Below are 17684 nucleotides of genomic sequence, written 5' to 3'. Positions count from 1 at the left end.
CCTAAGAGGTGTGGAGCAGGGCCAAGTACTCTGGGAATTACCCACAGTCCAGAGGCAGTGGAAGGAATTCAAGAGCTTGACTGCTCCTCTGGCTCTGAGATCCCCAGCTAGCATAGGCTGTGACAAGAATTTTTTAGTTACAAAAACAAACCCATGAGATGGCAATTCTCATGTGAATAATAAATCCTTCTCTGATAAAGCCTCTCCAGAAGAGGGGCTCCCAGGAGAAAACTCAAGGCAGTGGTTCTCTACTCTGACCATACCTTAGAACACTCGGAGAACTTTTGAAAAAGACTTCTTCCCAGGCTCCAGCCCAGAGCAAGTATGGTCCCCACACAAACAGCACCAGCTTCGCTTGGGGACTTGTTAGAAATACAAACTCTTAGACCCCCTCCTAGACTTACTGGATCAGAAACTCTGACGGTGGGACCCAGCCAACCATGTTTTAACAAGCCCTCCAGGTGGTTCGGACGCCATGAAAGTTTTCTAACTGTTCCAGCACCTCTCACAGGTCCAGTCAGTGACCTGCTTGCTCATGGACTGGGTAGGTCAACAGAGAAAGCGAGTTTCATTTATGCCTCCAATAGTAATGAACTTACTCCCAGGGCATCTCCGGGTTGTAATGCACATCACTGTTGGTGCTGGTATAAGTTGGCAGCCTCTTTGAAGGGCTGCTGGGCAATATCTCAGAATTTGAAAATTCATTCCTTTAATCCAGCAATTTCATTTCTAGGAGTCTACCCTACTGAAATATTTGTACACGTCCGCATTGTACACGGATGTACAATATAGGATTATTTATAACTGTGAAAAATTTCATCTAAAATTAATAAGGTCTAGTTAAACGTGTTAGTCAGCCTTATCATAAAACACTCTGCCGCTAATTACAGTCACTTGGTAGGGCTCCAGCTACAGGCACATGGGAGGTGGCAGAGCCCGTAGTTAAGTGTGTATATGCCGGAATCAAGCTGGCTGGGCTCAAACCTCAGATCTGCTACTTATCAAATGTGAATTTGGCCAAGTTCTTAACCTTAAATGACTCAACCTAATCTGCATTTTACAGATAAACTAACACATAAGGCTGTTCTGAGAATTAAACAATGAATAGTTATATATAGAACAGTGCCTGGCACGTAGTATGGGCTATGGAAATACTTGTTAAATTCGAAAATAAGTTAATAAATGGAAAAAGTAAAAGGTATAGAATAATGTGTAATTTAAGTAAAAAATACCTGCACGCATATTATGCAGTTTATGGATATAAAGAAATTCTTAATAGGCTTCCTTTACTGACAGGAACTGGGGCTAAAGTTAGGAAAGTACTCGTATTTTTAGAACTCCTTTAATGAAAATAGTATCTGTAGTTAAAAAAAAAAAATCCAAAGTTAGTATTCAAAACGGCAAAGACCCGAGCGAGGCCGTGACGATGCTGAGGTTTCTGCGCATCGAGGCACCCTTGCCCTTGGCGCAGGGTCCCCCGGGGCCCCTGCTCCGGTTCCCAGGGCAACGTACCCGTCAGGTTCCTGTCCTCCCTCCGGAGGGTCCGCTGGCTCGCGGCGCTCTCCTCGCAGGTGCGCCTGAGCTCGGGGAGCTGGGCGCTGAGGGCCCGGGCCTCCTCTGCGAGGCGCCCGGCGTCGCCTGAGGCTCCTCGTGCCCCCGCCTCCAGCCGTGCAGGCACGTGTCGAAGCGGCGCTGCTGCCGGTCCCGCGCAGCGCGCCTTTCCATCACGCGACAGGGTGTCCCCGAGCTCGAGCTGCGGTCGGAGCCTGGCCCCCTCCAGGGAGGCCCTTCTGGCATGGGCCACCCCCATGGCTGCGGCAGCCTCCTGCGACCGAATTGCCAGCTTCCTCCTGAGAAGGGGAGGTCCAAAGGGCGAGTGAAGCCATAACCCTCAGAGAGCCCGTGCAGTGTGTCCTTATTAAACACAGCACTCGGGTACAAATGAGGGGGGGGGGGGACCCTGAGGGTGGCTTCATAGTCTGAAGGGGAAGCAGCTTGTGTCTGACAATGACCTCCTTGTGCCTGTGGAACCCAGATGTCTGCTGACCACCACACTCTGGCATCTGTGTCCACATGTCCTTTATTTCCCCCCACCCTTTGCCAACCTGGACTTGAAACTCAGAACCTCTGAATCCCTGTAAGTATCTGCTTCCCCTGAACCTTAAGTGAGCAATACAGATTTTAGCGAAGACTTCATAAGAAATGGGAGAAAGAGGAAGATGGTACTGAACACCCGACAGTAAGCAACCGTTAAAAGTCTTAGGGCTCGTCTAGTCTCTAAAGAGCTCCTTGGCTTTATTGCTTCCAAGGAGCCTTCTTTGGCTCTCTCCCGCTCACTGTCTCCCCCTCTCATCATGGGACTCCTAAACATGCCCGAATTATCTTTTCTCTGAATTTCTTCTCCATCTCAGCTCCTCTTCCCAAATTTATATACCCACATCCAGCCCAGCGTTATGCTCACTTATCAGGTCCTACTGCTGTCGGGGGTACTTTAGCCCCTGTCTGTCCTCCCTCCAGAATCCTCTGAGATGCAGTGGCTTATTAAAATGCTTCCTCTACCGTCCTTACAAGGCTCATACGCTTCCTTATGGATGCAAAGTGTTCTCTTGCTCCCGTCTCCCGCAGGGACACTGGCAGTTCCATTCTTACTCATTCATCACACCTCTTAGATGAAAGGTACTGTATGTACCAAAGCTTTTTCCAATCTACAGTTATTAAACAGAAAAAGATCCTCAGGAATTAACATGTTCCACACAGCAGCCCAACACAGCGGGGTGCTCATAAAGCCCCCTTTTGGTGGAATCCTGCAAAAACCAATCTGTGCTCAGTGTCTAAGAAAGACCTGGGCTCTAACAAGTACTCCTTGCTCACTGGCTTTCTAACCATAGTCACTTCACATCTTTGCTTCATCTTTCTTAACTGGTAAGAAGAGATTCTGCTGTACCACATGGTGACTATCATTAATAATACTGTATTGTGGGCTTCCCTGGTGGCGCAGTGGTTAAAGAATCCGCCTGCCAATGCAGGGCACACGGGTTCGAGCCCTGGTCCGGGAAGATCCCACACGCCGAGGATCAGCTAAGCCCGTGCACCACAACTACTGAGTCTGTGCTCTGGAGCCCATGAGCCCCAACTGCTGAGCCTGTGCTCTGCAACAAGAGAAGCCACCGCAATGAGAAGCCTGCGCACCGCAACGAAGAGTAGCCCCCGCTTGCCACAACTAGAGAAAGCCCGCGTGCAGCAACGAAGACCCAACGCAGCCCAAAATAAATAAAATAAATAAATTTATAAAAAAATAATAATAATACTGTATTGTATATGTGAGAGTTGCTATGAGAATAGAGCTCTAGTGTTCTCACCATAACAACAATAAAATGGTAATTTAGTGGGGTAAAGGAAGTGTTAACTAATCATGCTGTGGTAAAGATTTCTCAACATGTGCATATAACAAATTATCACATTTTACACCTTACTTGTACACCCTACACAATGGTATATGTCAATTATATCTCAATAAGGGAGAAAAAAAAGGAGATTCTGATGCTTTATCCCACCTAAAACAGGAGTCTTGTAAAATAATTACACATATTTTAACTACTTTAGAAATGCTCAACTGGAACCAGAAAATGGGAATTTTACTTTGGGTGACCAACTGCTGGGGGACTGAGGGGTTGTACCAGGACATGGTGCTATCAGTGCTCAAACTTGGCAAGTCCAGGGCAAACTGGACAATTGATCACCTTCATTTGACTGATAATGTTGTTCTACATTTACTACCAGCTACAATTTTGCTCCTCAACTTGCCAACCAGAAGCACCTATGCAGTTTCCTAGAATATGAAAGAAGGTGTGGGAGATGCAGAAATCAGATCCCTATCCTTGGGGAACTCAGAAGCAGTAAATGGGGTCTCAGGGGAGCTTGATTCCACTAAACTAACTCATCATGTGAACCCCAGCCTGGAAATCTAAGTAGACAGATCCTCAACTTTCCAATTAAAAAAAATGGAATCCTAGATTTTTTTGCAGTTCCACATCCCTTAGGGGTTTTAGTGGGAAATCATAATACAGACAATGCTTTATTTATTTGATGTTCAACTAAGTTTAAAGCAAAAAAATAAAAAAGTCTTTGGATATTTTCTCATTTGCCCATCATTTCTCTTTAGCTGTCATGTACTACAGGACCACAATTTGTTAGTTCCAACAAATCCATGTGGTCATAAGTAACCTATATACTTTCCCTCTTTTCTGTCCCTCCCTAAGAAACCTTCAAACAGAGTGACTGGTAGACACTTTCACCAGAATTCTTCAATTATTAGGAAAAAATAAATCTTACTTTAGAAGCGAATGCCATATTTTGGATATGAGGCGCCATTTCAGTTCAAAGCCCCACTTTTCTGCAGTCCAGAGTTTTTAACACATTTACTGCAGGTATTTTTAGTATCTGTCATCCCAAAGCCCTTTTTAAGTTACTGTGGCTACAGAGACAGATTGCTTGGTACCCCTTCAGGGACAGAACACAGCAGCTGTTCAGCACGTGCCCAGCAATGCCTTTCAAAGATTTAGGTGAAGAACTGAAAAAATAATATTTTTGGTTGATGCTAAAGAGAAATGTATTGATCTGCCCTGAATTTCTGCCAAGCTACCAAGCCAGGGATACACTCTTTTGAGTCAACCTTTAATGATTATAAGCTGGGGACGGTTTGACACTTTCTCTCAAAGACACACAGTCCTTTGACCTCTGAGCAAAATGCTTTAGAACTACGTCCTGGTACTAAGTCTTGATTCATGTGGGCCCCAAACTTCTGTAGTTCCTGAGAAGAACTTCTAAAGCCTTTATGTAGTGTTGGCTATAAAATCAATATCCTAACCTTAGAGGTGGCCCAAAGGCACTTTCTTTTCAAAGAAAGCTTTGTCCCATAGGCAGGATGACAAGTCCTAATACGTTTCCAGCTGCCCCTGTCCATCTTCACAGACCACTTTGTAGTCTACAAGTTGTAGACCAGAGACATGATGACTTTAATGTACGGAGACATGTACACACACGGACTCCATTATTTGGGTGTTCCAAATGAAACACAGGATTTTCGTGCTAGCCTACTTTCAAACCCTAGTTCAAAGTCACATCTATGAAGACTTCCCTTGTACCCCTAGAAAGAACCTCTTTTTTTCCCCAGGACCTCTCTCTAGTCTTTGTCACTCTGTATTATAATTTTCATTTTTGAACCCCTCTAGAGCATGTGCTTCTTGCCAGTGGTGGCTGTTTTCAGCTTTGGTCTTGGGCTAGTTCACACACTTGGTGACGATTAGCTTAGTGAACACATGTGGCCTCGAAGACAAAGTCACCGTTCTCCGAGTCCTCTGTGCAGCCCTGCCCCACTCACTCGGCGTCCTCCAAGTCCTCAGTGCTCCGGATGGTGTCGTCTTCACACTTGGTTCTCCACTTCACCATTTCAGCATCGCCTGTGCACAGGGCCCGGAGCAGCTCAGCCTTGGCCTCTTGCTCTTCCTGGTACTGCGCTCGTAGAAGGTCACAGTCACGCTTGGCCGACTTCACGGCCTAGGCCAGGGCGCTCTGTGACCGTAGGGGACACAACACGTGTTACAAAAAGGCACCACGGCCATTAACAAACGATGAAAGGCTTGGAGGTGACATCATCGTTTTTAGATAAGGTTAATAACCACCTGTCACAAAGGCAAGCTGAACCTGAACCTCGTAAGATGACACCAGGGAGAGAATTTGGGACAAGAAGAGAAAGGAGAGAGTATCTAATTGCTGCCGTTAAAACAAGGAAGAGCGTTCTATTTAGGGAAATGCCAGCCTGACTATGCGGGCTTCAACAATAGACAGGCCTGGAGTTCTAGAAATAGTGCAGAATGCAAAGGCAGCAAGAAGACCACTCACTGTCATTTAGGTAATAAGATTTATATTTAGCAATATACAAGAGTTAGATCTTGTTTGGACTAGAAAGGACCAATGAGCTTAGTCTAGCCTTTTCATTCTATTCATAAGGAAAACAAAACCTTTTATTTCACATGTAAATCCCTAAAAACTTTAAAACTTTAAAACAGTACTATCCAATAGAACTTTCCATAGTGATGAAAATATTCTATATGTACACTGCCAATATGGTAACCACTAGCCACGTGGCTGTTAAACACTCAAAATGTGCCCAAAACAAGGTCAAATTCAGTCAAAACTGAATTTCAAATTTATTTAATTTTAATTAATGTCAATTTAAATTCAGGTAGCCACCTGTAGTGTAGTACTGGCTACTGTATTTACTGGACAGTAGAGCTCAGTTTAATGACTATTGCTGGCACTTAAGGGGTGGTCTGGTTAACCTAGCAACATCATTCCCAAGAGATAACCTAGTCTACTGTGAAGAACCAAGGTCACTGCCAGCCCTCATGGGTCCTTAATGCAAATTAGGAAACAACATCTTCTCAGGTAGATGCAGCTCTGAAAGCACAAGGCTTGGTTAATGGCAGCCTCAGGCAGACACCTTTGGGCAGTGAATGAGGAGCAATAATACACAGCGACCCTAAGAAGGACACAGGCTTTGGAATCTGGGAAACTTGGCTTCAAATTGCTACCCTTCCTCTTAATTAATATATATTTATTAAACGCCTGTTCTAAGCAATAGTGTTAACTGAAGTAAAAGAGATGGAGACAAAGCCTTTGTCCAAAGGAGCTAAAAAGAGTACGAGGATATATAAAACAAACATGTACAAAAATTACTAAATAAAATTGCTGACAGCACTGAGAACATAAAACAGACTGACATGATGAGGAACGTTTGGTTCTTTCTCATCATCCCCCAAAGGCCTTGGGGAAGGGCCTTCAAACAGTGGGAACAGCAGTTACAAATGTCCTAAGGCCAGAATGATGGCAGCTTGTATAAGGGGCAGCAAGGAGGCCAGGGTGACTGGAGGGGAGTAAATGACGGAAGCAGCTGTGGAAGGTAAGGTCACAAAAGGAGGCCGGAGCCAAGAAAGGGGGCCTTGTATGCCAGTTGGAAGCCACTGGGAAGTCAGCCAGAGAGATCTTCTAAACTATAAATCTAGTCATTTCACAACCTGCTAAACTTCCTTCACAGTATACTACCAGCTGTATGACCTTGGATGAGTTGTCTTCTCAAAGCCTTGTTTACTTCATGTAAAAAAATATAATTCTACCGGTTTCATATGACTTATATATGAAGGTTTAGATGGCATGAGAGAAGTGTCTAGCATGATGTCTGATGCACAAATCATGACAGTAATTTGAAAATGTACATATGATATAGAAAATAAGGAGAGTAGAAGGAATAAAATAAAACATTTAAAAACTGAAGTCTGAAGAGATGCAGTGAGATTATATACAAGTGAAGTCCTTTGGGGTCTTAGTAAGAAAGAGGCCTTGAATATGAGCTAAGAACAGACTTGAATACCAGGGCTCAAAAATCCATCTCTCATCTTAGTCACTATGCTTTAACATTAAAGAACCACTTTCACTGTGGTCACCTGCTAGCAACATTATATATTCTCTTGGGAAGAAATGACTAATAACGACTAATATTTATAATATATTGACAATTTGAAAATAATATTGAGCTAATCCAGCCCCATTCATTTTATCCTGCTCTTTTATTTAATTCCACTTCTTTGTGCAATTCAGAATCAAAGACCCATAAAGAACTTTGCTGACTTTCTGTTCTAGCAATAATGCAAGATGGAAACACATACTTTGTTTGCTCTAAATCCGACAAACTAGAGAAGCGATCTGAATTACTGAGGATGTTCCTTCAGTGACCAGAGTCCTTCCTGGCACGTATAAGATCCAACACATCTTTTTCTATAACTTCTAGGGCACTTTCCCCCCTTCTTTTATATGAGAAGATATTCAGGCTGACCTAGCAAGCACTATTTTTTTTTTTAACATACAGTCAAGCTCCTGGTGAGAAATAATAGATGCATGACTTTGGTCTCTTCTGCCAATTGCCATTTCAGGTCTTGAATCTGCAGAGCGAAGGTAATCTTTTCCCTGGGAAGTTGTTTTATCAGAGCTTCCTTTTCTTCTAGCCTTTTTAGGAACTCACCTACAAAAAGATTTCACAAAATAAGTTAATCATGGTCTTCTTATCTACTGCCTTTCCCACTTAACTTGTTGGCTTAAGAGCAACTAATATGATCCACATATTTTTGATATTTATAAAGAGTCAAGGGTCCAGTTATCAGCAAACCATGGCAATGATCCTTTCCCGAACTCTTGAGAGTGAGCTACCATTTATTGAGAATCTTCCATAGAGCAAGTACTTTATATATATTATCTAGTTTAATTTTTATAGCTACTTGATAACATAGGTATTATGTTACCTCTTTTTCAGAAGGGAAAATATGGCAACTGACTTAAATGTGATTGAGACACAAACCTGGTTACTAGCTATGCAATGGATGTAGATTCAAGTTAAGCTTTTAATCCTGAGGAATGCATTCTTTCTTCTGTGCCATGCTCCCTTGTTTACTATGTGTGGCTCTACAAATTTCTGACCATATGATTTTTAGATAATTACAACTTCTTTGCCTCATTTGTAAATTGAGGATGGCAGTAAAATATTGTTAATGAAAATTAAATGAGTGTGAATGTACTTTGTAGACTGAATTGCTAAATAAATATTAGAAATCGTCATTAAATGGTACAGAATGTGACCAAGAGAAGGGTAAATTTTATTTCACTCTAGTCTACTTTCCCAGCTTAGCTTATTCCATTAATGATAGGTGAGAAATGCCTTGGTTATTAGAAATGGTATTAAAGCAGAGCCAATCCTGAGCAAAGGCAGTTACTTCTATTATGCAATTAGTGCAATAATAAAAGCCCCAAATATTTATGATTCCCACCCCTCTTGCTACAAACAAGTTCTAAAACTCTCAACATCATAAGAGTGTTTGGGTTAAAACAGCAATTCCCAAACTTTTTGGTCTCAGGAACACTTTATATGCTTAAAAAATTTTGAGGACCCCACAGAGATTTTGTTTATATGAGTTTTATATTAACAGTGTATTCGAAATTAAAAGAGAAATTTAAGGTATGTATTTACTCATTTTAAAATAATAAAAATCTTAATGACATGTTAACAGAAGCAATGATTTTTAGAGGGAAAACTGTATGTTCCAAAACAAACAAAAAATTAGTGAGAAAAATACGCTTATTTTATATTTTTTAAAATCTCTGGCTTAATAAAAGTCAGCTGGTTGAAGAACCCAACTGTTCTGGTTGAAGCATATGAAGAAATCCAGCCTCTCACAGATAAGTAGTTAGAAAAGGGAGATATGTTTTTATAGTCTTTTCAGATAATTGTGACTATTGTTTGATACTGTACCAAAACTCAACAAATAGAAGTTTCTTAAGGGTTAATGGTATAATCCATATAAATGAATTTTTTATTCTGTTACATTAAAATTCATGCATCTGTCTTCAACTTTGAGTAGATCTTTTACCTACACATGATTTTGCAACATCAAGCAGTGGTGATTTGAAAAGTATACGTTTACTGAATTATGCAGATTTTCCAAATGTTAACACATTTCATCACAAAATATTTTAAAAATCATATTTGTTAACATCACCACTTATCTCATAAGAAAAGCCTTTAAGGTTCAGCTCAAGATGGGGGAGTTAGAAGATCCTGAGTTCATCTCCTCCCATGGACACACCAAAACTACAACTACATATGGAACAACTATCTCTGAGAACAACCTAAAGACTAGCAGAACAGATCTTCTACAACTAAGGCTATAAAGAAAAGACCATGTGGGGAATGGGTAAGAGGGCAGAGACATGGTCTAATCAGAGCCCACACCCCCGATAAGGCAACTAATAAGTGGGAGGGATATCACAACTGTGGAGGTCCCCACTGAGGAGTGAGGGGTCCAAGCCCCACATCATGCTCCCCAGCCCAGGGTTCTTGCACCGGGAAGACAAGCCTCCGTAATGTCTGGCTTTGAAAACCAATGGGGCTTAGGGTCGGGAGAGCCAGAGGACTGCAGGAAACTGCAGACAATGCTTGTGTACAAACTCACTTGCTCTTGGTCCCAATAGAGAGGTAACAGCTTGAAAAACACCTGCGTCGTACAAGAAGGAAATTCATTGACTAATATTAGGACATATTTTGGAGAGGCAGGGATCTGGCAGAACTTTCTCCAGTGGCAGAAGCACTTGTGGGCACCTTTTTATTTTTATTTTTTCAACTCTTCTGCCACATAGCTGGCTGGCCCAGGACTGGTGGGCACCATTTCTGTTACTTTCAATCAACCTAGCTAACACGGTGTACACTGCCCCAACATTCCCTTGAGGACCCACCTTGGAAGGCCCCTCAAAAACCACTCCATGTCCACTCCATCGGGCAGGTGGCACAAGCTGGCACTGGTGTCCCTCCAAAGTGGCTCTTACCCCATCCAACCTGGTGAGCCACCTTGGCCAGCATCAGCACGCCCTCCAAGGAGCTCCCACTTGGGGTCAGTGCCATCCACAGCACACCTACAGCAGTCACAACCAAGCTATGCAGCCAGCCAGGCCTGGGGCCAGCTCCCTCAACCAGTGTGCCCACAGCAATTGTGGCCCAACCACAATAAGAGGGTGTATGCAGCCCAAACAGGGGAAACCCTGGGAAAAACTGGCTCTGGTGACCATGGGGAATCGTACCACACATAAGGCCACTCTCTCAAGACTAGGATATGGAGCTGATCTACCTAATACATAGAAAGAAACACAAAGAGTTAGGCAAAGCGAGGAGACAAAGGAATACTTTCCAAATGAAAGAACAAGACAAAACTCCAGAAAAAGAACTAAACAAAATGGAGATAAGCAATTTATCAGAAAAGAATTCAAAGTAATACTCACAAAGATGCTTACCAAACATAGGAGAAGAAGGGGTGAACTCAGTGAGAACTTCAACAAAAATATAGAAAATATAACAGAACCAATCAGAACTGAAGATTGCAGTGACTGAAATGAGAACACATTAAGGTTATCAACAGCAGATTAAAAGATCCCAAAGAACAGATCAGCAATCTGGAAGATGAGGTATTGGAAATCACCCAATCATAACAGCAAAAAAGAAATCTCTCTTTTTAAGAGAGATTAGTTTAAGGGATCTCTGGGATAACATCAGGCATACTAACATTTGTGCTATAGAGGTCCCAGAAGGAGGGGAGAGAGAGAGAGAGAAAGACATAGAGAGAGACAGAGAGACAGAGAACATATAGAGGGAAAATACCTCAACATAATAAAGACCATCTATGACAAAAGCACAGCTAACATAATACTCAATGGTGAAAACTCAATGGTGAAGATGGCTCAAAGATCAGGAACAAAACAAGGATATTCGTTTTTGCCACTTTTATTCTACACAGTACTGGAAGTCCTAACCATAGCAATCAGAAAAGAAAAAGAGATAAAGACATCTAAATTGGAAAGGAAGAAATAAAACTGTCACTATTTGCAGATGATATGATACTATACATAGAAAACCCTAAAGACTCCATCAAAAAACTATTAGAACCAATAAACGAATTCAATAAATTTGCTGGATACAAAATCAATATACAGAATCAGTTAGATTTCTGTACACTAATAACAAACTATCAGAAAGAGAAATGAAGAAAACAATTCCATTTACAATTGCATCAAAATGAATAAAGTACCTAGGATTAAATTTAACCAAGGAGGTGAAAGACCTGTACTTGGAAAACTATAAGACACTGATGAAAGAAACTGAAGATACAAGTAAATGGAAAGATAGTCTATGTTCATAGATTGGAAGAATTAGTATTGTTAAAATATTCCTACCCAAAGCAATCTACAGATTCAATGTAACCCCTATCAAAATACATTTTTGGCATTTTTCACAAAACTAGAACAAATAACCCTAAAATTTGTATAGAACCACAGAAGACCCAGAATAGCCAAAGCAATCATGAGAAAGAACAAAGCTGGAGGTATCATACTCCTTGATTTCAAACTATGCTACAAAGCTACAGTAATCAAAACTTTATGATACTAGTACAAAAATAGACACATAGTTCGATGGAACAGAATAGAGAGCCCAGAAATAAATGCACACTTACATGGGCAGTTAGTTTACAACTAAGAAGCCAAGAACATACAGTGGGGAAAAGACAGTCTTCAATAAATGGTGTTGGGAAAACTGGAAGCTAAATGAAAGGAATCAAAATGGACTATTTTCTCACACCATGCACAAAAATAAATTCAAAATGACTTAAAGACTTAAATGTAAGACCTGAAACTATAAAACTCCTAGAAGAAAACATAGACTGTATACATTTTGACACTCGTCTCAGCAATATGCTTTTGGATCTCTTTCCTCAGGCAAGGGAAACAAAAGTAAAAATAAACTAATGGGACCTAATCAAACTAAAAAGCTTTGGTGCAGCAAAGGAAACCATCACAAAACGAAAAGACAACCTACTGAATGGGAGAAGATATTTGCAAATGATATATACAATAAGGGGTTAATATCTAAAATATACAAAGAATTCACACAACTCAATATCAACAAAACAAAACATCTGATATAAAAATGGGCAGAGGACCTGAATAAACATTTTTTTCCCCCAGGGAAGATATTCAAATGGCCAACAGACACATGAGAAGATGCTCAACATCACTAATCATCAGGGAAATGCAAATCAAAAGCACAATGAGATATCACTTCACACCTGTCAGAATGGATACATCAAAAAGACAACAAATAACAAGTGTTGGTGAGAATGTGGAGAAAAGGGAGCCCTTATGCACTGTTGATGGGACTGTAAATTGGAGCAACCACTATGGAAACAGTATGGTGGTTCCTTAAAAACTTAAAAAAAATTTAAAACCTTATACAATCCATCAGTTCCACTTCTGGATACTTACTGGAAGAAAATAAAAACACTAATTTGAAAAGATATGTGCACCCCTATATCCATAGCATCATTATTTATAATAGCCAAGATATGGAAGCAACCTAAGTTGTCTTTCAATAGATAAATAATGAAGATGCAGTGTGTGTGTGTGTGTGTGTGTGTATTCAATAGAATATTACTCAGCCATAAAAAATAGTGAAATTATGTCATTTGCAATAACATGGATGGGCCTAGAGGGTATTATGCTAAATAAAATAAGTCAGACAAAGACAAATACCATATTATTTCACTAATATGTGGAATCTAAAAAAAAAAAAAAAAAAAAAAGAACAAACAAAACAATACAGAAACAGACTCATAGATACAGAGAACAAAGTGGTGGTTGCCAGAGGGGAAGGGGGTGGGAGGGTTAAGTGAAATAGGTGAAGGGGATTAAGAGGTACAAACTTCTTATTTTTGTTATAAAACAGGTAAGTCATGGGGACATGATGTACAGTATAGGGAATAGAGTCAATGGTACTGAAATAACTTTGTACAGTGACAGATGGTTACTAGACTTATTGTGGTGAGCAATTTGAAATATAAATAAATGTTGAATCACTATGTTATATACCTGAAACTAATATCATATTGTACGTCAACTATATTTCAATAAAAAAGGAAGAAAAAAGAAAAGTCTTCAAGAATTGAGAGCCATCAAGCTTATGATGGTACCTACCTGTTTTCCGAAATCTAATTTTTTACCTAAAAGCTCCACTTTTATTATTGGCAACAAATATTGTCAGCTGTTTTCCTTGTAGTGACAGGCTCACTTTGTTCATTTTTGAGAAAATATCTGCACTATCTAAGTCTGAATAAGCATAGTTTGTCAAATGTTCTTTCAAGTAAATATGATTCTTCCTGAAAAGATTGCTAGTTCAACTCAGAACTTGCACAATCACACATCCTACTTCAGTATGAAATGGAAGTGCTTTATGCATACTTTTTGTTTTGTCACACAGAATATTAAAAAGATATATACTCGGGGTTGAGATGTAGTATAATTAATTTTTACTGTTTCATTAAAGACATTCTTAAGTAAAACTGACTATTTTTATTTTAAACTGTTGAGTATGTACCAGTGAATACAATGATTAATACTACAGTGTGGTGCTACTGCCTCGGCTTGTGATAAGGCTCCAGCAGTTTTAATCGTCATTGCTTTTGCACCATCAATAACAGTGGCAAAAGAATTTGAAAAGCAAACAGCATCTTAGTATTAGAATGAAATAGTTCTAACCCCTTACTTAGTTCCCCTAAAAGAGTCTTGACAATTGCTGGGGTTGCACAGACCAAAATTGAGAAGCTCTGGGTGACACATCATATTTAAAAGTTTTCTGGGGAAATGCCAATCCATTAGGGCAGCAGTCCCCAACCTTTTTTGCACCAGGGACTGGTTTTGTGGAAGACGATTTTTCCACGGACGGGGTCAGGGGGGATGGTTCAGGTGGTAATGCAAGCGATGGTTCAGGCTGTAATGAGAGTGATGGGAAGCGATGGGGAGAGGCAGATGAAGCTTCGCTCACTCGCCCACCACTCACCTCCTGCTGTGCAACCTGGTTCGTAACAGGCTGTGGACCGCAGCCCAGCGGTTAGGGACCCCTGCATTAGGGGGTTAAGACAAACATATCTACGATAACAAACACAAAATATTTAAGAAAATGGGAATAGGAACATACATATCGATAATTACCTTAAATGTAAATGGATTAAATGCTCCCACCAAAAGACACAGACTGGCTGAATGGATACAAAAACAAGACCCATATATATGCTGTCTACAAGAGACCCACTTCAGACCTAGAGACACATACAGACTGAAAGTGAGGGGATGGAAAAAGATATTCCATGCAAATGGAAATCAAAAGAAAGCTGGAGTAGCAATTCTCATATCAGACAAAATAGACTTTAAAATAAAGACTATTACAAGAGACAAAGAAGGACACTATATAATGATCAAGGGATCGATCCAAGAGGAAAGTATAACAATTGTAAATATTTATGCACCCAACATAGGAGCACCTCAATACATAAGGCAAATACTAACAGCCATAAAAGGGGAAATCGACAGCAACACAATCATAGTAGGGGACTTTAACACCCCACTTTCACCAATGGACAGATCATCCAAAATGAAAATAAATAAGGAAACACAAGCTTTAAATGATACATTAAACAAGATGGACTTAATTGATATTTATAGGACATTCCACCCAAAAACAACAGAATACACATTTTTCTCAAGTGCTCATGGAACATTCTCCAGGATAGATCATATCTTGGGTCACAAATCAAGCCTTGGTAAATTTAAGAAAATTGAAATCATATCAAGTATCTTTTCCGACCACAACGCTATGAGACTAGATATCAATTACAGGAAAAGATCTGTAAAAAATACAAACACATGGAGGCTACACAATACACTACTTAATAACGAAGTGATCACTGAAGAAATCAAAGGGGAAATCAAAAAATACCTAGAAACAAATGACAATGGAGATACAACGACCCAAAACCTATGGGACGCAGCAAAAGCAGTTCTAAGAGGGAAGTTTATAGCAATACAAGCCTACATCAAGAAACAGGAAACATCTCGAATAAACAACCTAACCTTGCACCTAAAGCAATTAGAGAAAGAAGAGCAAAAAAACCCCAAAGCTAGCAGAAGGAAAGAAATCATAAAGACCAGATCAGAAATAAATGAAAAAGAAATGAAGGAAACAATAGCAAAAATCAATGAAACTAAAAGCTGGTTCTTCGAGAAGATAAACAAAATTGATAAACCATTAGCCAGACTCATCAAGAGAAAAAGGGAGAAGACTCAAATCAATAGAATTAGAAATGAAAAAGTAGAAGTAACCACTGACACTGCAGAAATACAAAGGATCGTGAGACATTACTACAAGCAACTATATGCCAATAAAATGGACAACCTGGAAGAAATGGACAGATTCTTAGGAATGCACAACCTACCGAGACTGAACCAGGAAGAAATAGAAAATATGAACAGACCAATCACAAGCACTGAAATTGAAACTGTGATTAAAAATCTTCCATCAAACAAAAGCCCAGGCCCAGATGGCTTCACAGGTGAATTCTATCAAACATTTAGAGAAGAGCTAACACCTATCCTTCTCAAACTCTTCCAAAATATTGCAGAGGGAGGAATACTCCCCAACTCATTCTACGAGGCCACCATCACCCTGACACCAAAACCAGACAAAGATGTCACAAAGAAAGAAAGCTACAGGCCAATATCACTGACGAACATAGATGCAAAAATCCTCAACAAAATACTAGCAAACAGAATCCAACAGCACATTAAAAGGATCATACACCATGATCAAGTGGGGTTTATTCCAGGAATGCAAGGATTCTTCAATATACGCAAACCAATCAACGTGATACACCATATTAACAAACTGAAGGAGAAAAACCATATGATCATCTCAATAGATGCAGAGAAAGCTTTTGACAAAATTCAACACCCATTTATGATAAAAGCCCTGCAGAAAGTAGGCATAGAGGGAACTTTCCTCCACATAATAAAGGCCATATATGACAAACCCACAGCCAACATTGTCCTCAATGGTGAAAAACTGAAACCATTTCCACTAAGATCAGGAACAAGACAAGGTTGCCCACTCTCACCACTATTATTCAACATAGTTTTGGAAGTGTTAGCCACATCAATCAGAGAAGAAAAAGAAATAAAAGGAATCCAAATCGGAAAAGAAGAAGTAAATCTGTCACTGTTTGCAGATGACATGATACTATACATAGAGAATCCTAAAACTGCCACCAGAAAACTACTAGAGCTAATCAATGAATTTGGTAAAGTAGCAGGATACAAAATTAATGCACAGAAATCTCTTGCATTCCTATATACTAATGATGAAAAATCTGAAAGTGAAATTAAGAAAACACTCCCGTTTACCACTGCAACAAAAAGAATAAAATATCTAGGAATAAACCTACCTAAGGAGACAAAAGACCTGTATGCAGAAAATTATAGGACACTGATGAAATAAATTAAAGATGATACAAATAGATGGAGAGATATACCATGTTCTTGGATTGGAAGAATCAACATTGTGAAAATGACTCTACTACCCAAAGCAATCTACAGATTCAATGCAATCCCTATCAAACTACCACTGGCATTTTTCACAGAACTAGAACAAAAAATTTCACAATTTGTATGGAGACACAAAAGACCCCGAATAGCCAAAGCAATCTTGAGAATGAAAAATGGAGCTGGAGGAATCAGGCTCCCTGACTTCAGACTATATTACAAAGCTACAGTAATCAAGACAGTTTGGTACTGGCACAAAAACAGAAATATAGATCAATGGAACAGGATAGAAAGCCCAGAGGTAAACCCACGCACATATGGTTACCTTATCTTTGATAAAGGAGGCAAGCATATACAGTGGAGAAAATACAGCCTCTTCAATAAGTGGTGCTGGGAAAATTGGACAGGTACATGTAAAAGTATGAAATTAGAACACTCCCTGACACCATACACAAAAATAAACTCAAAATGGATTAAAGACCTAAGTGTAAGGGCAGACACTATCAAACTCTTAGAGGAAAACATAGGCAGAACACTCTATGACATACATCACAGCAAGATTCTTTTTGACCCAGCCCCTAGAGAAATGGAAATAAAAACACAAATAAACAAATGGGACCTAATGAAACTTAAAAGCTTTTGCACAGCAAAGGAAACCATAAACAAGA

General features: G+C 40.0%; 1 protein-coding gene across 1 annotated transcript in view; it reads right to left on the bottom strand.

The window, feature by feature from the left end:
* MYH15 (myosin heavy chain 15) overlaps nt 1–17684 on the bottom strand; it is a 189304-nt gene that overhangs the window by 31937 nt on the left and 139683 nt on the right. Inside the window, 5 exon segments of the mRNA XM_059919993.1 lie at nt 1513–1617; nt 1620–1705; nt 1707–1850; nt 5381–5578; nt 7960–8077. Coding sequence (XP_059775976.1) covers nt 1513–1617; nt 1620–1705; nt 1707–1850; nt 5381–5578; nt 7960–8077 — 651 coding nt within the window.

This window comes from Balaenoptera ricei, chromosome 4 (assembly GCF_028023285.1).
Source record: "Balaenoptera ricei isolate mBalRic1 chromosome 4, mBalRic1.hap2, whole genome shotgun sequence".
In the NCBI taxonomy this organism is placed as follows: domain Eukaryota; kingdom Metazoa; phylum Chordata; class Mammalia; order Artiodactyla; family Balaenopteridae; genus Balaenoptera; species Balaenoptera ricei.
The sequence above is the reverse complement of the archived record's forward strand: the minus strand, read 5'-3'. Positions and strand labels throughout refer to the sequence as shown.